At 44.9% G+C, this 23485-nt stretch overlaps 1 protein-coding gene and 1 non-coding gene across 3 annotated transcripts in view; both read right to left on the reverse strand.

Moving 5' to 3' along the window:
- Positions 1-23485, reverse strand: part of LOC121558337 (beta-galactosidase-1-like protein 2) — a 40310-nt gene that overhangs the window by 4859 nt on the left and 11966 nt on the right. Inside the window, exons 1-12 of one of the 2 annotated variants that reach the window (XM_041871742.2) lie at positions 13959-14407; positions 13071-13256; positions 12907-12975; positions 12713-12808; positions 12066-12174; positions 11721-11813; positions 11479-11560; positions 10910-10974; positions 8929-9013; positions 7247-7390; positions 6525-6605; positions 25-131 (exon numbers count right to left, since the gene is read on the reverse strand). In XM_041871742.2, the coding sequence (XP_041727676.2) occupies positions 25-131; positions 6525-6605; positions 7247-7390; positions 8929-9013; positions 10910-10974; positions 11479-11560; positions 11721-11813; positions 12066-12174; positions 12713-12808; positions 12907-12975; positions 13071-13256; positions 13959-14041 (1200 nt within the window). In that variant the 5' untranslated portion in view covers positions 14042-14407. Of the gene's footprint in view, positions 1-24; positions 132-6524; positions 6606-7246; positions 7391-8928; positions 9014-10909; positions 10975-11478; positions 11561-11720; positions 11814-12065; positions 12175-12712; positions 12809-12906; positions 12976-13070; positions 13257-13958; positions 14408-23485 lie in introns of those variants that run through there. The other variant, XM_041871749.2, reaches the window with a different exon arrangement.
- Positions 15901-15970, reverse strand: trnag-ucc. The gene has a single exon. It is a non-coding gene; the product is annotated as a tRNA-Gly (tRNA).

Genomic DNA, 23485 nt, shown 5'->3' on the forward strand with positions numbered 1-23485 from the left:
GCTACTTGGGCCCTAGCTGCTCACCTTCTCAGTAAACTGCAGGCTCTCCCACAGTGACAGATGCTGCTGAATGACGACAGGCTCATACACTCTCCTGGCCTGGAGGGAGGGAACCTCAGGAAGCTTCTCACCTGAGACACACAGACATAGTCAGATATAGAACATGCGGGGGAGTGAGTGTCTCTTGGGGAACTGAGACAAAAATGGGACATTTGAGCTTACCAACATGAGCGGAGGGTTTGTAGGAATATCAATGCACTCTAAGGGCTCTATTTTCAGCTGCCGTTAAAGCGGCGCTAGTGTCAAACGCTCTCAATTAAGGCCTTTTTTCCCCTGTCAAATGCAATCGCGAAGTAGTCAAGACTGTCGGTAAAAGGTTTGGCTCCTGAGACCACTTGGAAATAAATCTTAATCGCTAAACCTTTATTAAAATATAACGCTTGAGAGGAGTAAAACAGTGTGCTGACATTCCCTTTTTATCTATGTATTGTTGGCAGGCCCATGCAGGTCATGAAACGAGAGATGAGAACCTCAGGTGAATACCGGTGAACATCGTATTTAGAAGTTATCTGTAACAAGTGCTTGTTTTCCGTTTCATATGTTCAAAACCTAAGCCCTTCATTAGGCCTACTATAACGAAGGCTGATTCAACAGCAATGCCGCAGCAGTGTCTTTTTATGACATCATTACATTTAACATGTATTTATTGTTGTAAAAAAAAAACGTGCTTGTTTTTCATTGCATTTTATTACAACAAATCTTATTAGAATGATTCACCTTGCTGGTTTTATTGTTACAATGTCTGTGCATGCAATGTAACTTCTGGAGATGTGTGAATGTGATGTGATCTGTAAAATGGTTCCGATGATGTTCATAAAAATAGTCCTGTGTAGCTCAGTTGGTAGAGCTTGGCGTTTGCAACGCCAGGGTTGTGGGTTTGTTTCCCACGGGGGACCAGTATGAAAAAAAAAAATGTAAGTCGCTCTGGATAATAGCGTCTGCTAAATGACTAAAATGTAAATAAAACATATATATATATTTGGGAGCAGTATAACGGTGAGTGGACATTCTCTCTTTATATTGGATCTTTGACCAGCTACTGTGAAAAGTTTGGATGTGCGTAAAACCCTCCATAGTCTGCGTTGTTTTAATATTATATGCCCACGGGGAGAAATGATGGTGCCTGTAAGTGTGACATAGCCTATTTGAAACAAGTTGTTGTTTCGTTTTGTTTAGAATTTGATTAGAATTATTCATTCTCTTTTTAGGCTGTGACGTCACGAGAGGCTACACAGCTTTCAGCGGGATTGCTCAAGTAGTGCAAGGAGACAAGGTTCAAACAAAACAAGGATTTTATTATAGGTCTTGGGAAATTAACGAAAATATAACAAAATTCTGTTCTCTTGTGGCTCTTTAAGGGTTAACAGTTCAGGGATGTCTCTTCCACATCCAAAGTCATAATTCTCCCTCGCTCAGATAACTTTTCCCCAGCCTTACTGTAGTCCATGTTGCAGCTAGTGGCCAACCCAGCAAAAAGTCCTTCCAAATGTCTCTCACGTATTTCCACAGGTGCATATATCCAAAGGTGAGTATTTCCCAAAGGTAAGTATCTCCAAATCCTTATATTCCTCATGGAAGTGGACGTGCAGCCCTCTTGTCCTCCAGAGCGCCCAGGTTGGAGACTGTGTCTCTTCCCTTCCCAAACCTTCAGCTCATCAGCTCCTCATTTGTTTCAGCTGCGTGGGAAGATTGGCCATAGAGGGGTGGAGTTCCCGACCATACCAGCAGATGGAACCATAGCCGTCTGGGTTTGCAGCCACCTCAGGGGGATGTAACGTCCCTCCAGGACACAGCCTCTCGTGACATCACACATCCCCCTCCTCGGGACCGACGTCCTCGTCGGGGTAAAGGCAGCGAAGAAGGCATCACGCCGGGAGAGGGCGTCCGCATTGCCGTGGTGCTTGCCAGACTGCTCTCTCTTCAACTCCTCCAACTCTAGGACCAGGGACTCAGCCTCCTGTTGTCTCTCCTTGAGTTTCTTACTGAACGCATCAGCCTTGGTTTTAGCAGAGTTTAGCTTCTGTTGAGCAGCTTTCAGTTCCTTCTCTCTCTCTGCCTCCGCATTCTTCATCTTGTTCTCCAACACCTTGTACTTCTCCTCTGCCTTCTTCTGGACCTCCTTACTACTGCGCAGGGTCTCCTCACACTCCTCGATGGTCCTGCGCAGCCTCTCCAGCTCCTCCTGTTGCTTAGGGAAGGAGCTCTGTTGGAGTTTAGCCTGGAGGATATCTAACTCTTCTGTCTTCATGTCTAACTGTTGCTTTAACAAACGATACCTCTCAGCGGTCCCCTTCAGACCAGACAGTTCTTTGTCCAGATTCTGTAGCTCCGTCTCTGTGTCGGTCTGGGCACCTGCCATCCCTATCAGAGCCCGGGCGGGAGTGAGTAACTCGGAGGATTGCACCGGAGCCTTCCCAGGATGAGTCTTGCCTCTCCGTTTCCGAGGTACTCGGGTTATCCTCTCCTGAGACTCTCTCCAGAGTGGGTAAAAGGCTGGGCAGTCTCGTCCAATTAGGACAGGGACGGGGAGGGAATCAACCACCCCCGCCGTCGTGTGTATGGTTCCCCGTGTGCTGGTCATTGTAAGTTCAGTAATGGGGTATTCCCTGGTGTCCCCATGGACACAGGGAAACTGGGAGGACTTTCCCCGGGGTCAGACACGTTGGGCCCACCAAATCCTTACGCACCAGGGTGGCCCGGCTACCAGAATCCAGTAAGGCCTCCACATCATGGTGATTCACAGTTACCGGGCAGGTGGGGGGTCGATCTGGGCCGCCATCTCGACTCCCAAGAGCGAGGCAAAACGGTGTGTGGGTGCTGAGCTGGAGGACTCCGCAGTGGGCATAGGTTCATCGGCTGGTTTCCCACACTGCCAGGAGATATGTCCCATCTCCCCACACCGGTAACACTGTCGAGTTTCCCCCTCCTGGTGTACTCTTCTTGGACCCGCCTGGTTTCTGGCTCCCCCTGGAGCCGGGATAAGTCCTGACGTGGCTGGGTTCGAGACCTTGGGGTCCTTTGGACGGGTTCTTCCCATTTGTGGTGGGGCCGCACTCCTGGGGTCTTTTCGGGAAGGATTCAGCATCTCCGCTGTGGCCTGGTACTTTTCCACAGCTTCCACGGTCAGATCAGCCGTGGTCAAGGCCTGTTGACTGATGAACCGTTTTGCCTCATAAGGCAGGGCGCGTAGGTAACGATCCACCACAACGGCCTCCACCACCGCCGCTGCTGTATTCCTCTGCGGATCCAGCCATTTCCTTGCGATTCGGACAAGTTCATGCATCTGCGCCCGAGGAGGTTGGTCTGGTTGGAAGGTCCAGCTGTGAAAGCGCTGGGCCATACCAAACTTTGTGAGTCCATATCTGCTGAGGATCTCAGACTTCAGGGCATCATAGTCAGTAACCTGGTCAGGGCCCAGGTCCCGGACAGCATTCAGCGATTCCCCGGTTAGAAAGGGGGCTAACAGACCAACCCACTGTTGCTTGGGCCAGGCTTCCCTAGTGGCCGTGGCCTCAAATGCATGCAGGTATGCCTCAATGTCATCGGTAGCTCCCATCTTAGATATAAAGTCACTTGCCTTTATTGGGCGGGTATTTTGGACCACCCTCTGTCTCTGCAACTGCAATTCCTCTGCCTTCAGAAGGTTGGCTTTCTTTTGCTCCTCCAAGAGAGCCACGTTTGCTTGCATCTGGGCTTGCTGGCCAGCAACAAGGGCTTTCAATATGTCCTCCATTTCAGTCGGGCGGGGAGCCTACGGCCAACTTGGAAAACTGGGTGATCAAACCTTCGGTATCCTCCTCTGACATGCACTATTAACGCTTGAGCGTGCCCGTATTCTCCACCATCTGTGACGTCACGAGAGGCTACACAGCTTTCAGCGGGATTGCTCAAGTAGTGCAAGGAGACAAGGTTCAAACAAAACAAGGATTTTATTATAGGTCTTGGGAAATTAACGAAAATATAACAAAATTCTGTTCTCTTGTGGCTCTTTAAGGGTTAACAGTTCAGGGATGTCTCTTCCACATCCAAAGTCATAATTCTCCCTCGCTCAGATAACTTTTCCCCAGCCTTACTGTAGTCCACGTTGCAGCTAGTGGCCAACCCAGCAAAAAGTCCTTCCAAATGTCTCTCACGTATTTCCACAGGTGCATATATCCAAAGGTGAGTATTTCCCAAAGGTAAGTATCTCCAAATCCTTATATTCCTCATGGAAGTGGGACGTGCAGCCCTCTTGTCCTCCAGAGCGCCCAGGTTGGAGACTGTGTCTCTTCCCTTCCCAAACCTTCAGCTCATCAGCTCCTCATTTGTTTCAGCTACGTGGGAAGATTGGCCATAGAGGGGTGGAGTTCCCGACCATACCAGCAGATGGAGCCATAGCTGTCTGGGTTTGCAGCCACCTCAGGGGGATGTAACGTCCCTCCAGGACACAGCCTCTCGTGACATCACAAGGCCTTGTCAATAATTAATTGAATCTTGCTTATTGACAATGTTTGGCAAGTCCATGCTCAGCCATAATGCAATTTACAGTAGGCCTAGCTCCTATATCAGTGTGAATGATATTGAAGCCACGCAATTACTTAGAACAATGTAGACTGCAAATGGGTTCAAGTTAATGTATTTAGCAAAGATAGTTCTACATTTTGCTATTTCGTTTCTGTAAACCATTTAACAAACTATAACGGACGAACATTGGAATTGGAGTTGATTCCAAGGCAATACACAACTTGAAGCAACCACATATTTCGCCATGGAGCACGTTCTGATTGGCCATTGAGGGGCCAAAGCCTCAACCCCACAACATGTTTATTCATCAAAACCCAGTCAACGCCAGCAAGTGCGGCAATAACTGTAATAGTGAAAATAGCAAAAATATTTCGGACCAACCCCTAAACCTATATACAGCATTATATTGCGTTAGGTTTGTTAAAATAGAGCCCTAACTGTTAGCTGGAGTTATATATTGAAAATGAACTCTTTATTCAGACAGTGCCATTGCTAGATAATAATATAAATGATCAGTTACAAGATTAAATACATTTATTTTTGTCACAACATAATCATTTCATATGATCATTTTGACCTCTGCATACAGTGGTATGTGATGAATGACAACTCCAGATCAATACAGAAGTGGAAAACATCTGTGATTCAGGAAATAACCCAGGCTTTTAAGATAATTACTGGGAAAACATCTGAGCTTGACACCAGTATCCAGCTGGTAGTACCTTTTACAACTGTTGGAGCTGACAGTTGCTGCTCTCTAAGAGATGTCCTCCAGCACTCTTTAAGGTGTTGAAGCACTTAGAGAAACCTGCAGCCACTGGGGGATATTGGTGGAATAACACTAAGTTCAACATTAGGGCCACTAAAAGGGGATAATGGGTGGCAGAAATCACCTCGCCCTGAAATGGCATTCTGAGTTTACAAGCCAAATATTTTTATGGAGCAAATTGCCATTTCACACTTTTGCTGTTGTTTGATATTGTGTGAGCTGCCTGACAAAGTTATCTTCAGCTGCAGTTATATAAACTTGAAACTTTCATGTTATTGGATTCTACAGTGGATTGGAATTTTGATAGAATTGGGTTAAGATTGAACTCAATTTAAAGAATGTTGTGCAAGTTGGACTCCCTGCCACATGCATAATCAAATAGTATTACCTTGGCTTTTAACCACTGCTCCGACAGCATCTATTGTCCATTTTGAAGAACAATACTATTTATTTCATGTTGTTATTAAACCAAGTGTTAGACAGTATTTTCGTTCTATTCATGGACAATTATTAGAGATAATGTTTTAGTCTGTGACCACAGGGTACGCATTACTCACGAAACTCATATGAGCTGAGAGCCTAAAGCCTTGTGATAGACTAGCGTTCTGTCCAGGGGGTGTACTTGTACATTAAGGTGCCTCATGCTATAGAAACAGGAGATAGGCTCCTGCTCCTATAAGCCATTCCGGCCTGCAAAAGCCAAGGCTTGTGCAAGGCTACTTACTTACACAAGGTATGCATGACTCATGAAACTCATTTGAGCTGAGAGCCAAACAATAGCAGATATCAAGTAGGATATAAATACAGAATTAGGTCATGTATATGTGGTGCTGAATAGAACATAGGTTTTCTCAGACGCTTTAGTGCTCGCTCTCATCCACGCCAATGCTCATTGTTCAAAATACTGCACAACGTAAGGATGAAACATGTTAAGATAACCCTGAAGATCTTAGTTTACTGGGAGGCTGGATAAATGTAAGATTGCTCTGACTGTATGTTTGAGGAGTGGGAGGTGGGGCGTGTCCCTAAACCAGAATCGAGTTTGAGAAACGCTCCTGTAGTCCACCATACCCAGCGTCAATCTCACAAACTCATCTCTGATTGGGCAAGACAGACTCAATGTTCCTCGTAGGGCCTTACTAAGTGACTTTGGAGAAAGATACAAAGAAGAGCCCCTCACGGCGACACTCACTGTGGTAGCGGCTCAATACATTCTTCAGAAGAGTGTACTTGGTGGTGTAATCCCCTGCCTCAGATAACGGAGCATCGTAATCTGAAAAGATAATGCCACTATCAGAACAGCAAGAGGCACGAGGAGCGAGAGGCGGGGATGACTCCTCCCGTGTCCGATGAGTTTCACTCTGCTCCTATCAAACATCTCAAGCCAGCAGGAGACATATTTTGTGGTTATCTTGACAGATACGGCTGCAGGAGTTTGGATGGAGGCAAGAGGCAGTGGAGGAAATCAAATGTAAAGACAGACTACTGTTAAACTTGAAGGTCAAAGAGCATGTGCCAATGTGCCATTGTTACTGTGTTTGACATCAATGTCATTCTCCTCTGAGGAGCGAGGTCATTACAATGTCAACAGTCCCAAAGAGGATATAAAACCCATCATGCCGTCTTTCATTTACATTTCCCATGCATTTTATTAGCTGATGAATGAATTATGCAATGAGTGCTAAAATGCAGCCTGAGGTCAAGCACTGTGGAGGAGTGACAGCACCATCTACTGGCCTTTACTAACAGTACAGTGACTGTGCATTACTTTAACAATTCCTGTATACCTGGCTGGTGTAACATCCTTATCAGAGGTATGTTTCAATAAAGAGAAATAACAAGGTAAACTATGAGAACACATTGATTCTAAAACAAGCGGACAGCAAGTAATATAAAGATCCAAATAGAACTTACCATAACTTGTTACCATTGGCTTAGGCATGAGCGTGGCAATTGCAAAGGCCCCGTTCATGAAGCCAAAATTAGTTCCTCCGTGGAACATGTAGAGATTGATTGATGCGTCCTGTTTCAGGATTTCCGTCACAATAGCAACCATGTCTGCCAAAGAGAGGGTGACAAATGAGAACTCACTACTGGTGGGCATAGAGACAGAGTAGAATTACAAGACCTGGTGCCCGTAATAGCTGTAGAATATCCATTGCTATAAACTCTACCTCTATATACAAGAGCTGTGGCAGGTAGCCCAACAGTAAAACAAAACCTATGATCATATTTGACATGCAACTGACCTCGTTCCAAGCATCCTATTGCCCTTAAATTCAGTTATATTGCAATATGGATTGAACCCCGCCACACCTTATTGAATTTAACTATAACTCATTATAGGAACAACCCGATCCACATTCAATATCCCCTGCCTCACCATACTGATTAGCTACACATATTGCATAGAACAGTGGTTCCCAGACTTTATTTATTTATTAATGAACTCAGTCCGGTTTTAAACTTACTCTTGAAAGTTGTAATAGTAGAATGCACAAGGTGCAATTTCGAAATTGGGTAGTGCATCATCAGTTCCTCTTGTCATGTTAGTCATTGCATAACTTAGCGAGCTAATTTTAACTTGTCAGAACTGTCATTTTTTTATTTTCGTTTTTTTTTTTGACCAAATATGTTGTTGATTGTTGGGGGGGTGTTCCCCAATGCTGGAAAGTTTGGGAACCCCTGATATAGAACATAGTCACATGTTTAATTAGACATTCAAATTGAGCTGACTTTACCGATTTAAATCAAGGGCAGCGGGATAATGAATAACAAGCATGGAGTGACAGAGCATGACTTGATTAGCATCCTGTGTGTGTGAGATAGACGTGGATGCTGCTGGCAATGACAGGAAGAAAAAACCAGGCCTGGGGACACGAGTTATCAGTGGCTGTTGTTCAACATAAGAAGGACAGTCTGGAGAATCTACATGACATGAATACACCTCCATAACTGTGTGCCAAGCTGTATGACAACTGACAAGTATTTACTGCAGTGATGCATTGTCTCATGAGAGGATGATGAAAATTGAGTTTTTATTTAAGATTCACCATCATGACCAAAATATCCCAAAGCTAGCAGTGGCTACAGTGTTATGCGGATGGTGTGTGTGTGTGTGTGTATATTACATGGTTAGTCAGTAACCCTTTCACATACTGTACTGTTCCCTGCTGAGAGGGAATGAGTCACTCATCTAACGAGCTGCACACATGTACGCACTGCATGGAATGCTCTTCTATTGACTGTACATACACATATAGGGTGACCATAGGGACTCCATTTATTTTGAAGGTTCTAGACACTGAAGGCCAGTATAAAAGCATAACACAGTATAAAACAGTATACAAAAGACAGCTTGGTTCAGTTGAAATTGACTACATGGATCAAAATACAATTTTAGGGGGAATAAAGACCAAATCTTGTTTATGATGCTTGACTTGGAAACAAGCACACATGGAAAGCATATTCATCTCTGACAGAAACATACCACAAAGGAGAACTGACCATATGCTAAACACCATGTGACCAATCTATTGAGTGGGACTCATGCAGTGTGGCAAAGAGATCCTGCTGCTTGAGGAAATATGACTTACCCCCAGCAGCAAAAACATGGTGAAGGTCACCCCAGAGGTCAAACCACCCAGACCAATACTCCATCACCATTTTGGGCTTCTGCGGCTAGAGGAATTAGGAAAGGGAATGTTCAACAGAGAGGTGCAAATAAACTAAATATATGTTACTCCTTGTAGACACAGTATTCCCTCCTTGTATTTACTCCTTGAACATCAGGGCCCACTTTTTTTTTTTAAGTTAAAGTGCATTAGGAAAGTATTCAGACCTCTTCACTTTTTCTACAGTTTGTTACGTTACAGTCTTATTCTAAAATTGATTAAATTATATTTTTTTGCACATTTATTAAAAATAAAAAACAGAAATACCTTATTTATATTCAGACCCTTTGCTATAAGATTCGAAATCGAGCTCAGGTGCACCCTGTTTCCATTGATCATCCTTGAGATGTTTCTACAATTTGATTGGAGCCCACCTGTGGTAAATTCAATTGATTGGACATAATTTGTATACACACACCTGTATATATAAGGTCCCACAGTTGACAGTGCATGTCAGAGCAAAAACCAAGCCATGAGGTCGAAGGAATTGTCCATAGAACTCAGAGACAGGATTGTGTCAAGGCACAGATCTGGGGAAGGGTACCAAAAGATTTCTGCAGCATTGAAAGTCCCCAAGAACACAGTGGCCTCCATCATTCTTAAATGGAAGAAGTTTGGAACCACCAAGACTCTTCCGAGAGCTGGCCGCCCGGCTAAACTGAGTAATCGGGGAAGAAGGGCTTTGGTCAGGGAGGTGACTAAGAACCCGATGGTCACTCTGACAGAGCTCCAGAGTTCCTCTGTGGAGATGGGAGAACCTTCCAGAAGGACAACCATCTCTGCAGCACTCTACCAATCAGGCCTTTATGGTAGAGTGACCAGGCGGAAGCCACTCCTCAGTAAAAGGCACATGACAGGCCGCTTGGAGTTTGCCAAAAGGCACCTAAAGGACTCTCAGACCATGAGAAACAAGATTAAACCGATTAAACTGATTAAACCAAGATTGAACTCTTTGGCCTGAATGCCAAGCGTCATTTTTCAGCGGCAGGGACTGGGAGACTAGTCAGGATCGAGGGAAAGATGAACGGGGCAAAGTACAGAGATCCTTGATGAAAACCTGCTCCAGAGCACTCAGGACCTCAGACTGGGGTGAAGGTTCACCTTCCAACAGGACAACAACCCTAAGCACACAGCCAAGACAATGCAGGAGTGGCTTTGGGACAAGTCTCTGAATGTCCTTGAGTGGCCCAGCCAGAGCCCGGACTTGAACCCGATCTAACATCTCTGGAGAGACCTGAAAATAGCTGTGCAGCGACGCTCCCCATCCAACCTGACAGAGCTTGAGAGGATCTGCAGAGAATAATGGGAGAGACTCCCCAAATTCAGGTGTGCCAAGCTTGTAGCATCATACCCAAGAAGACTCAAGGCTGTAATCGCTGCCAAAGGTGCTTCAACAAAGTACTGAGCAAAGGGTCTGAATACTTATGTAAATTTGATATTTCCGTTTTTTGATTTTTAATACATTTGCTAAAATTTCTAAAAAACGGTTTTTGCTTTGTCATTATGGGGTATTGTGTGTAGATTGATGAGGGAAAAAACTATTTAATCCATTTTAGAATAAGGCTGTAACGTAACAAAATGTAGGAAAAGTGAAAGGGTCTGAGTACTTTCCAAATGCACTGTATGATCGGATATCGGCAATCGAATAGGATTTAAATGCATAGCTACGCATTTAATCCTATCCAATTGCCGAAATCCGATCAGATAACTTCTGAAAAACTGGGCCAAGACTATAGGCATCCCAAGACTGTGGTTCAAAGCTATTTATTTCACAGATTAAGACTACATAGCTAATATCCTCTGTTTTATCTACAGGTGTCAGATGAAACTGAATAACTGATCAATTATAATGCTGGAGCTGGATAAATCTAATGATAAATATTAGTAGACAATCATCACTCACTTGAATTGCATCCAGATACTTAAATCCCTCTGGGCTCTGTTTCTGAAAATTGATGGTTTCTAGAACTATTGACGTAAACGGAAAACAAAAATTAAACAGTACATTACAAGAGTACATACAGTAAATCCATAACAAACACAAATAAAATACAGCATGACAGTATCCCACTGGGCACAGACGTCAATTCAATGTCTATTCAACGTTGGTTCAACCAGTGTGTGCCAAGTGGGATGCTACAGTGACTTCATGCTCATGAAACTGCTTTGCATTTTAACAGATCATATTTTTGTCTTGTTTTCTCCCTAGCTTAATCTGTATCTATCTAAACAGCACAGGCTCATCTGTCTCCTTTGTGTTTAGGCTTCAAGTGGAGAGGGAATTAGTCAAGGAGCAGTTCTAATGAAGCCTAACAGCAGCTGCCTGACACACACACCTGTCCTTGGCCCAGCCAGAGCTCTTGTGTTATGGGAGAATACCAACTACAGTTCAGGCAGAGGCTGCAGAGTCAGATGGGCCAGAGGCTCTACTATAGTGCAGCTGTCTGTCTGTTTGTCCAGTCAGTGCAATACCTCCATTCACTCCCCCGTGCTTCAGTCCATCCTGGTTGTCTGAGGTCAGGAGCAGCTCCTCGATCCCCCTGGATAATAATGCCTAGAACAAGGATCTCATCTCAATCATGCTCATATTTCCAAGTAGATATCCTACAATTGAAAATGCATATAGTTGTAGTGAAGTCAAGATAAAGTGACGCACGGCGTGTGTTTGCGTGTACGCGTGTGTGTAATAAAATAGATGCACTGCACTGTCTTACCTGCTTTATGTATGGCATGTATTCCACGTCTTTTGCATAAGAGCCATACTTGTTCTCCACTTGAACTGCTATAATTGGGCCCCCCTTGGAGTACTGAGTTTTAAATAATACATCAAATAAGAGCAGAACTTTCAATTGATTTAAGTCACAAGCATATATGTTCAAAGCCTTTTGGATTGATAAAACACCAAGCTTCAAATTTTAAGAATATTTTAGTATTTTGATAGCTCTTATCAACAACCATATCTATGCAGTGATATCGTTGTCACACACAATTGAACAGGAAAACTGGAAACCCAAGTGTACTTCATAGAAGAGTAGTGAGAAAGTGAGGAAAATAATAACCTGATATGGTGCAACTCTTGGAATGAGTTGATCAAAGAAGGAGTCAACTGCTTCTGTGAAACCTGGGTAGGTTGTTCTCAACTTCATGTCTGGATCACGCAACAACCAACTAGGAAGAAAGCAATACATGACAACTCTCTAATGTTATCAACAATGTATGCAGTTACATTTCAATACTGGTTGCACTGATGGCATTAATGCACAATGACTGCGTTGATTGTTAATGTGATTCATAACACAGCGTGAGTTTAATGGATTTCCAAATATCTATGATCTGGTTAACCTAGTGGTACATACTGGGATATTTTTGGACCAATTACCCTTCCTCAATCCACTTAGATGATGATCAGAGTCAGTCAAATGACTCTCATTGAGGGGGAAAAGCTCAGCAAATAACTGTTTTCATTCTCTGTGTGTGTGAGCAATATCTGTTTTTCCCCTTAGATCTATGATTCTATTTACCCACATTACTAATAAGGAATGTGGGACTGTCTGCCCAGAGACCTGACGGAAATAGCACCACAGTGGAAATGAGCATCACAATAATTAATGAGGAAAAATGGATAAGACGTTGTGTAGGGGGACCTATACATACAGGGAGCTGAAACCAACCTGGGCTTAAATGTTAAAACCTGGGAACATCTAACCTGGGCAACCCTCCTAAGTCCCAATCAGCACAGATGTAGGGTCCTGGCCGCAGAATCACCCAGAGGCCCAACTCTGCTGCTAGGCTGATGTACGCCCTGAGAGACACAGAGAAAAGCAGAGAGACAAAGCTCAACAGCTCTATCAAACATTTTCATCACAAAATCATATTTTAAAAAGTGGAAGTCTTCCTTACTTTAAATCCAATTGGTCCTGGAAGATGAAAACCCCTCTCTCTGGCTCATGCAGGTTCCATGGCACATATCTGAAAGAGAAAGCAGTCATTCTCAGTATCTCTCCATAGTAGAGCAGCAGTGAGTGGTGGTATAACAGGACATGAGGTGTTCTGTGCGTCCCTACGTGGTGAGAGTGTTGACCCCACAGGCCCTCATCTTCAGCAGCCGGTCCTCCCAGTAGGCTCTGGGGACGCGGAAGTAGTGGATAGAGCCCCCCAGGATGCGAAAGGGCTCTCCCTCCAGAGTGAACTGAGAGGAGTTGGCCCTCAGTCCCTCTTTCTGGCTCATTCTCTCCACCTCTGGGTGTTGGCTGGAAGAGAAAGACAAACTGCTGGTCAATCCAGAAATGTAAATTAGATAGGAATCATAGGAACTTGACAATGGCATCTAAGGTGAGTAGCTAAGTATTTATAACACTTGTCACAAGCATAAAAGACAGACCCAACAGTTTTAGATAAATCAACAAATCTTTCAGCGCAGAGAAGACTAATGAAATACGCTACAAGCATGCTATTCCTCTTGTCTGACCAGAATGCTAATCTATTTTTGAATATGAGGGAGACTTACATAGTAAATTGCTCACACTGTCGATGCTGTGGAATGAGTCCTGCACTGTGCCATAAGAATCAGCAACATAAAAGCTAAGTGTCTACACAAGGTAAAGGTCCAGGGCAGGTGGGTCAGGTGAAAGTTCACGATAGGTTAAATGGAGGATATAGAATGGCTTTGTATTAATTAGACTATTGATTGCATATTATTTTTCTCACATTTGGTATAGGCCTACATCTTCTGTGTAATAATATTTAACAATCTGATCACATTTTCTCATTATGAATTGTCTTTAATAGCATTGCCTATAATACATTGTACTTAAATAACCAGTTTGAAAAGGGTCCGTTTTGGGATGGTTGAATATTGATGCATTAGCAGGTCCATGACAACATGAGGAAAAACAACAACAAACAGGACAAAACTTTGCACACACTCTCGAGACCCGCCCATAAAGTCTTACCGTATGAATTGAAAGAGAATATATCCGACGATAATAAAACCGAGAATGGCATACCGTCGTGTGAGAGACAGCCTGGCGACCATGGATGTATTTTTTAAATGTTACGAATCACGATACAACAGCCACTTGACAGGCTACGACCTCAAAGACCTTGCGGCAGGCAGAACATTACAGGAAGAACAGGCTTCTGAGTAGGCTGTTAATACTGTAGTACAGGCGATTCCCTCAAGGGGATATTACAGGTGAGCGCTATAGACCATATTTAATTAAAATATCAAACTTCAACACTAATACGTTTTGTCCTTACAACCAAAATCAGTAAAAAGACAGGTCAGCCGAACTTGCGAGGAAAGTAATTACCACATGGCGCTCTAGTCTACTGTTTACACTAGATTGTATTGGGAGAAACCCTTGTAATTTTCTAACTCTCTCTCACACACACGCAGAACACACGCTGGACTGTAGCCATCACGGTCTTGCCCAGTTCCGCCAGATGACGCTATTATTTCTGACGTCGTTTGTCAGCTTTAACCTTTATACTGTACTATATTATACGGTCTATAATAAATAATACAATTATTTATTGTGTGTCCCTTTCGGGAAATGTGTCTTGCATCTCAACAAACAACAGCACAGCATCACCAATAGGTGCATAAATACATAAATAAATCACAAGCAATAACTACAACAGACAACATATGTGGATACAGATCGTAATTCAGTTGGTACATTTTAGGAGGGGTGGGGATCGATTTATGCTGGTGGGAATGAATGGTTTCCGGGCTCTGGCGGTTTTGTAAAGATGGACTCAGTATCGGCGGCCTGATGGTAGGAGCTGGTTCTCCTGGTTGAGTGGGTGTGTCAGGTCGGTGGCAATTCTCGCTCCTGCCCTCACTACTCTCTCCAAGAATAGCGCTGCCATGTTTTTGAGATTAACTCCGCTGATTTTGCTTGACAGCTTTACTATTTTATGTAATTGTTTTTTATTTGCGATGGATAGCTGATTGTACCAGGATTGGACACAGAAAGTGAGAACACGGTTGTTATTATTTTATTGACCTGATATTTATTTAATCGCCTCATGAAATACAGTCGTTGTTGTCCCTTTTTGTATATCTGTTGTGTGTTTGCACTCCAGGAGAGTTTTGAGTCAATTATAGTGCCAAGATATTTATATTGCTCAACTATAGTCCATGAGCCCGCGTCACTTGGGGTGACGATGTCTCATAGGGATTTTCTTGAAGGTCTATGTCCCTACATTTTAGTCATTTAGCAGACGCTCTTATCCAGAGCGACTTACAGTTAGTGAGTGCATACATTTTCATACAGGCCCCCCGATGGAATCGAACCCACAACCCTGGCGTTGCAAGCACCATGCTGTACCAACTGAGCTACACGGGACTACACTGGGGAAGTCCCGGGGACCTTCAATGCTGCAGAAATGTGTTGGTACCCGTCCCCAGATCTGTGCCTCTACACAATCCTGTCTCGGAGTTCTACGACAATTACTTCAACCTCATGGCTTGCTTTTTGCTCTGACATGCACTGTCAACTGTGGGACCTTATATAGACAGGTGTGTGCCTTTCCAAATCAATTCAATCAATCAATTGAATTTTCCACAGGTGGACTCCAATCAAGTTGTAGAAACATCTCAAGGATGATCAATGGAAACATAGCAAAGGGTCTGAATACTTATGTAAATAAGGTATTTCCGTTTTTTTAAAATAAATATATACATTTCTAAAAACCTGTTTTCGATGTCTAGAGTGAATATCACCATGGGTTTCCAGCAGAGGGTATGTTTCCCTCTAAATCAACACATTACAAACTAGATTAAGATCATGTCATATAACCCCTAGTTATATAAATCCTTTAAAGTCCATCCATCATTTACATTTTAGTTATTTAGCAAATTACAGTAGTGAGTGCATACATTTTGATTGATCCCCTGTGGGAATCGAACCCACAACCCTGACATTGGAAGTGCCATGCTCTACCAACTGAGCCATCCATCCAGCATTCTAAGGACTATGAGTGGCCCCGTCTAGCATTGATTCTGTCCGTCTCCTCCTATGTTAGACATGTTGGGTGTGGTGTCACAGATACTGAAGCGAGGCGTATCCATCAACCTCTATGTTCCATGGTGGAACCAGCTTTGGCTTCATGAATGGAGCTGTGGCGAACCTTGGCACCTACAAACCTCAGGTCGGAAGCTATGGTAGGTTTTATGTATCCTATGAACTGACATTTCCCAAATGTACATTTCCTTGCAAAGAAAAACATTGTCATCTGAATCTTTTTTTTCTTCTTCATATTATGATGCTCCGTTATCCGAGGCTGGAGATTACACCACTAAGTATCAGCTCTTGAGGAATGTATTCAGCCAGTTTCACAGTAAGCTTTCTCTTTCAAACATTCACATACAATACTATTTGCGTTTTGGAAAATAACAGGCACCATATGTAATTTGAGAAAATGTCTAACTTGGCATCAGGTGCGGTCAGTGCCATTTAAGATGAGGGAGGATGATTTTTATTTTATGAGCATGGTCTTATTTCTATTACAGCATGTTGGATGACTGTCATTCATATTCCATTCACCCAGTTCAATGTAACAGCGATAGGTTTAGGCTACTACATGATACTCTAATTTCCCCTATACCCATCATGAGGTTGCTACAACCTAGCCTGTGAATTAAAGTTTACAACGACAGTGACACATTCATTACCGCCTTGCACACTCTTGCCTGCATCTAGCTGATATAGGCTGTAATCATTAGTCCAACAGTTGCAAAATAGAGTGTAATCATTAGTTCAACAGTTGCAAACGAGAGTATATATTGGACAAATTCAGGTATGTTTATCCTCGTTTTGTTCCGTTTAAGAAACGTTTTTCAACAGAAAAGACAGAATGAATACACCCCTGATCACGCGTAAACACAGTTCACTTTTCACCTGGTGAAAGGTTTTTTCACCAGGTGAAAAAACCTTTCCAAGCCAAACCATATCATAACTGCTACACACAGCCTACATCGTTGTCACCATATTAGCTAAAGTAAAGTCATAGTCAACATAGCTAATAGAACTAACACGTTAGTAAACCTGCTACATTCATGCAGTAACGTTACAGGGTACAGTCAGTAAGCAGTTTAGCTCTTACACCAGCCCCGGTGGCAATACATTAGTAAAACCAAAAGCTTACCTTGACTTGGAAGAGTTCCAGTGTTGTGTTGGATAGTCATAGCCAGCTAGCTAACATAGCATCCCTCTGTTTGAGCAGGGTGTTTGAGTAGGCTAAACTAGCTAGCTGCATTTGCTAGCTAAGTAAGTGAAACTGAACGTTAAAACATTTTAATACATCTCTTTCTTGCTTCTCCTTCATTTTGGAAGAAATTACTTTTTTCAGAACTGTTATTACTGTGTAAGTCTATGGAAGGGGGTGAGAACCATAAGCCTCCTAGGTTTTGTATTGAAGTTAATGTACCCAGAGGAGGACAGAAGCTAGCTGTCCTTCGGCTACACCATGGTGCTACCCTGTAGAGTGCTGTTGAGGCTACTGTAGACCTTCATTGCAAAATAGTATATCTTAATCAATTACTTGGTGACCTCTGATTATATTTAGAATAGTTTTATCTAAAAGGGATAACTTAAATGTTAAAAAATATATATTTTTCTGAAAAATCACTGAGGAGGATGGTCCTCCCCTTCCTCTGAGGAGCCTCCACTGGCCTAGCCAGTCTCCAGACCTTAATCCCATAGAAAATCTGTGGAGGGAGCTGAAGGTTTGAGTTGCCAAACGTCAGTCTCGAAACCTTAATGACTTGGAGAAGATCTGCAAAGAGGAGTGGGACAAAATCCCTCCTAAGATGTGTGCAAACCTGGTGGCCAACTACAAGAAACGTCTGACCTCTGTGACTGCAAACAAGGGTTTTGCCACCAAGTACTAAGTCATGTTTTGCAGAGGGGTCAAATACTTATTTCCCTCATTAAAATGCAAATCAATTTATAACATTGTTGACATGCGTTTTTCTGGATTTTGTTGTTGTTATTCTGTCTCTCACTGATCAAATAAACCTACCATTAAAATTATAGACTGTTCATTTCTTTGTCAGTGGGCAAACGTACAAAATCAGCATGGGATCAAATACTTTTTTCCCTCACTGTATCTGTGTGTCTCAAGTGAGAAGCTTCCTGAGGCTCCATCTATCCAGGCCAGGAGAGTGTACGAGCATGTCGTCATTCAGCAGCATCTGTCACTGTGGGAGAGCCTGCAGTTCAAATCAAATCAAATTTTATTTGCCACATGCGCCGAATACAACCTTACAGTGAAATGCTTACTTACAAGCCCTTAACCAACAATGCAGTTTTAAGAAAAAGAGTGTTAAGTAAAAAATACATAAGTAAAACATTTAAATAACAAATAATTAAAGAGCAGCAGTAAAATAAAATAACAGTACGGAGGCTATATACAGGGGGTACCTGTACAGAGTCTGTGATGAGGTGTGAATGACGGAGTCAGGCGCAGGAGGTAAAACACTGAAATCCAGAGTTTATTCAGTGTACATGAATAAAGCGCAGCAAGCGTCAAAACGAAATAGCACAAGGGAAAAATCCACCTTGGCTACATACAAGGAAAGAGTAGCTCAACCGAGCTACTCACTCTCACAATGAACAATCACTCACAAAGGACAAGGGGGCAGAGGGAACACTTGTACACAGACTAATGAGGGAATGAGTACCAGGTGTGTGTGATTGACAAGACAAGACAAGACAAATGGAGTGATGATAAATGGAGAGGTAGTGGCTAGTAAGCCGGTGACGACGAACGCCGAAACCTGCCCAAGCAAGGAGGAGGGGCAGCCTCGGCTGAATTCGTGACAGTACCCCCCCCCCTTGACGCGCAGCTCCAGCAGCGCGCCTACACCGGCCTCGGGGACGGCCAGGAGGACGCGGAGCAGGGCGAGTCGGATGGCGATGATGGAAGTCCCTCAACAAAGAGGGATCGAGGATATCCCTCACCGGGACCCAGCACCGTTCCTCCGGACCATACCCTTCCCACTCCATGAGGTACTGAAGGCGCCTCGAATCCAGTATGGAACGGACAGAGTACGCCGGCGCCCCCTCGATGTCTAAAGGAGGTGGAGGGACCTCCCGCACCTCAGACCCCTGGAGCGGACCAGCCACCACCGGCCTGAGGAGAGACACATGAAACGAGGGGTTAATACGGTAATCAGGGGGAATAATAACCTATATGTGACCTCGTTGATTCTCCTCAGGACTTTGGTCGGCCCTACAAACCGCAGGCTCAGCTTCCGGCAGGGCAGGTCGAGGGGCAGATTCCGGGTCGAGAGCCAGACCCGATCCCCCGGTACAAAGACGGGGGCCTCACTGCGGTGACGGTCAGCGTTGGCCTTCTGACGACGCACGGCGCGTTGGAGGTGAACATGGGCAGCGTTCCACGTCTCCTCCGCGCGCCGAAACCAGTCATCCACAGCAGGAGCTTCGGTCTGGCTCTGGTGCCACTGTGCCAGAACCGGTTGATAAACTAAAACACACTGAAATGGCGTTAGGTTCGTAGAGGAGTGGCGGAGAGAGTTCTGGGCATATTCTGCCCATGGCAGGAACACCAACCACTCCCCCGGCCGGACCTGGCAATAGGACCTCAGGAACTTACCCACATCCTGATTTACCCATTCCACCTGCCCATTACTCTCAGGGTGGAACCCAGAGGTCAGGCTGACCGAGACTCCCAGACATTCCATGAACGCCTTCCAGACTTTTGAGGTGAATTGGGGACCTCGGACAGACACTATATCCTCTGGTACCCCTTAGTGCCGGAAGACGTGTGTAAACAGGGCCTTCGCAGTTTGCAGAGCCGTGGGGAAACCGGGCAGAGGAAGGAGGCGGCAGGCCTTCGAAAAGCGGTCCACAACGACCAGGATGGTGGTGTTCCCTTGAGAGAGAGGCAGATCAGATCAGGTTACTGAAGGCCCTGTCAGCCTCAGCAGACCAGTGGAGCCGGGACGGCCCACCCTTCAACAGAGATGTAATGGGAGCTGCGACCTTGCCAAAGCCCCGGATAAACCTCTGATAATAGTTGGCGAAGCCAAGGAAGCGCTGCACCTCCTTTACCGTGGTTGGAGTCGGCCAATTACGCCCGGCTGCAATGCGGTCGCCCTCCATCTCCACACCTGTGGTAGAAATGCAGTATCCGAGAAAGGAGACGGACTGCTGGAAAAACATACACTTTTCTGCCTTAGCATAAAGGTCATTTTCCAACAGTCGGGCCAGTACTTTGCGAACCAGGGACACATGCTCGGGGCGCGTGTAGCGGAATACACCAAGATGTCATCTATGTAGACCACTACACCGCGACCAAGCATGTCCCGAAACACCTCGTTCACAAAGGACTGGAAGACTGAGGCAGCATTCATCAAACCATAGGGCATCACCAGGTATTCATAATGCCCCGTGGTTGTGCTGAATGCTGTCTTCCACTCATCCCCCTCTCGGACATGCACCAGGTTGTACGCACTCCTGAGATCTAATTTAGTGAAGAAGCGCGCTCCATGCAATGACTCAACCAGTGACGGAATGAGGGGGAGAGGATAACTAAATCTAATCGTCTCCCTGTTCAGTGGTCGATAGTCAATGCACGGGCGCAGACCGCCGTCTTTCTTCTTCACAAAAAAGAAACTTGAGGAGGCAGGTGAAGGGGAGGGACGTATGTACCCCTGGCGCAGGGACTCAGTGACGTATGTCTCTATAGCCTCCGTCTCTGCCTGCGACAGGTGATACACATGACTCCTGGGAGGTACAGTGTCTACCCGAAGGTTTATTGCACAATCCCCCGCCCGATGAGGTGGCAATTTAGTTGCTTTATTCTTGGAGAAAACTTGTGCCAGATCATGGTATTCAGGGGGAATGCGTACGGTGGAGGCACCGTCTGGACTTTCCACCGTGGTTGCACCAACGGAAACACCTAGACACCTACCCTGACACTCTCGCGACCACCCCGTGAGAACCCTCTGCAGCCATGAGAAAGTGGGGTTGTGGAGTGCTAGCCACAGAATACCTAACACCACAGGGAAAGCAGTATACTCAATGATGGAAAAAGTGACCTGCTCACAATGCGTCTCCTGTGTGATCATGGTGACTGGTACTGTGACTTCCTTTATCAACCCGGACCCTAATGGTCGACTATCAAGTGATCTGATGGGGCGTGGAATGGATAGGGGAACTAATGAAATGCCCTGGTGGCGTGCGAAAGTTTTATCCATAAAGTTCCCAGCTGCGCCTGAATCTACTAGCGCCTTACACTTGGGAACTCTCATGTAATCAGGGAGGTACAGTGGGGAAAAAAAGTATTTAGTCAGCCAACAATTGTGCAAGTTCTCCCACTTAAAAAGATGAGAGAGGCCTGTAATTTTCATCATAGGTACACGTCAATGATGACAGACAAAATGAGATTTTTTTTCTCCAGAAAATCACATTGTAGGATTTTTAATGAATTTATTTGCAAATTATGGTGGAAAATAAGTATTTGGTCAATAACAAAAGTTTCTCAATACTTTGTTATATACCCTTTGTTGGCAATGACACAGGTCAAACGTTTTCTGTAAGTCTTCACAAGGTTTTCACACACTGTTGCTGGTATTTTGGCCCATTCCTCCATACAGATCTCCTCTAGAGCAGTGATGTTTTGGGGCTGTCGCTGGGCAACACGGACTTTCAACTCCCTCCAAAGATTTTCTATGGGGTTGAGATCTGGAGACTGGCTAGGCCACTCCAGGACCTTGAAATACTTCTTACGAAGCCACTCCTTCGTTGCCCGGGCGGTGTGTTTGGGATCATTGTCATGCTGAAAGACCCAGCCACGTTTCATCTTCAATGCCCTTCCTGATGGAAGGAGGTTTTCACTCAAAATCTCACGATACATGGCCCCATTCATTCTTTCCTTTACACGGATCAGTCGTCCTGGTCCCTTTGCAGAAAAAACAGCCCCAAAGCATGATGTTTCCACCCCCATGCTTCACAGTAGGTATGGTGTTCTTTGGATGCAACTCAGCATTCTTTGTCCTCCAAACACGACGAGTTGAGTTTTTACCAAAAAGTTCTATTTTGGTTTCATCTGACCATATGACATTCTCCCAATCCTCTTCTGGATCATCCAAATGCACTCTAGCAAACTTCAGACGGGCCTGGACATGTACTGGCTTAAGCAGGGGGACACGTCTGGCACTGCAGGATTTGAGTCCCTGGCGGCGTAGTGTGTTACTGATGGTAGGCTTTGTTACTTTGGTCCCAGCTCTCTGCAGGTCATTCACTAGGTCCCCCCGTGTGGTTCTGGGATTTTTGCTCACCGTTCTTGTGATCATTTTGACCCCACGGGGTGAGATCTTGCGTGGAGCCCCAGATCGAGGGAGATTATCAGTGGTCTTGTATGTCTTCCATTTCCTAATAATTGCTCCCACAGTTGATTTCTTCAAACCAAGCTGCTTACCTATTGCAGATTCAGTCTTCCCAGCCTGGTGCAGGTCTACAATTTTGTTTCTGGTGTCCTTTGACAGCTCTTTGGTCTTGGCCATAGTGGAGTTTGGAGTGTGACTGTTTGAGGTTGTGAACAGGTGTCTTTTATACTGATAACAAGTTCAAACAGGTGCCATTACTACAGGTAACGAGTGGAGGACAGAGGAGCCTCTTAAAGAAGAAGTTACAGGTCTGTGAGAGCCAGAAATCTTGCCTGTTTGTAGGTGACCAAATACTTATTTTCCACCATAATTTGCAAATAAATTCATAAAAAATCCTACAATGTGATTTTCTGGATTATTTTTTCTCAATTCGTCTGTCATAGTTGACGTGTACCTATGATGAAAATGACAGGCCTCTCTCATATTTTTAAGTGGGAGAACTTGCACAATTGGTGGCTGACTAAATACTTTTTCCCCCCACTGTATATGGGTATGGAACAGCACGCAGCAGAGGGCTCTGAACAAGTGTGGGTGCTCAATAGCTGGGGTGATGCGAGAGTTCCCTGCCGGCCGCCTCCTGACCCAAAAGAGCACTGACGACAACGTGTGGTGGAATGTCCCTTCGTGCCAACTGATTGGCACTGGCGCTGTCGTCTTCCGCTCTCTCGGTGCGCGGTACCACCCAGCTCCATGAGCTCTGGATCCGCGTTGGTCTGGGCGGGAATGGGCAGACCTCCTCCAGGACGTCTTCTGGTTGCCAGCAGGTTATCCAGACGAATGGCCATGTCCACCAGTTCGGTAAAAGACAAACTGGTGTCACGGCAGGCTAGCTCCCGTCGGACGTCCTCCCGTAGATGGCACCGGAACTGGTTGATCAGGGCCCGCTCGTTCCACCCGGCTCCTGCTGCCAGAATCCGGAACTCCAGCGCAAACTCCTGTACTGTCCTCGTCCCCTGCCTCAAGTGGACCAGCTGCTCACCCGCCTCTCTACCCTCGGCAGGTGATCGAAAACCGCCCAAAATAGGCGGGCGAACTCCCTGTAGTCCTCCAACACGG

This window comes from Coregonus clupeaformis, chromosome 5 (assembly GCF_020615455.1).
Source record: "Coregonus clupeaformis isolate EN_2021a chromosome 5, ASM2061545v1, whole genome shotgun sequence".
Lineage (NCBI taxonomy): Eukaryota > Metazoa > Chordata > Actinopteri > Salmoniformes > Salmonidae > Coregonus > Coregonus clupeaformis.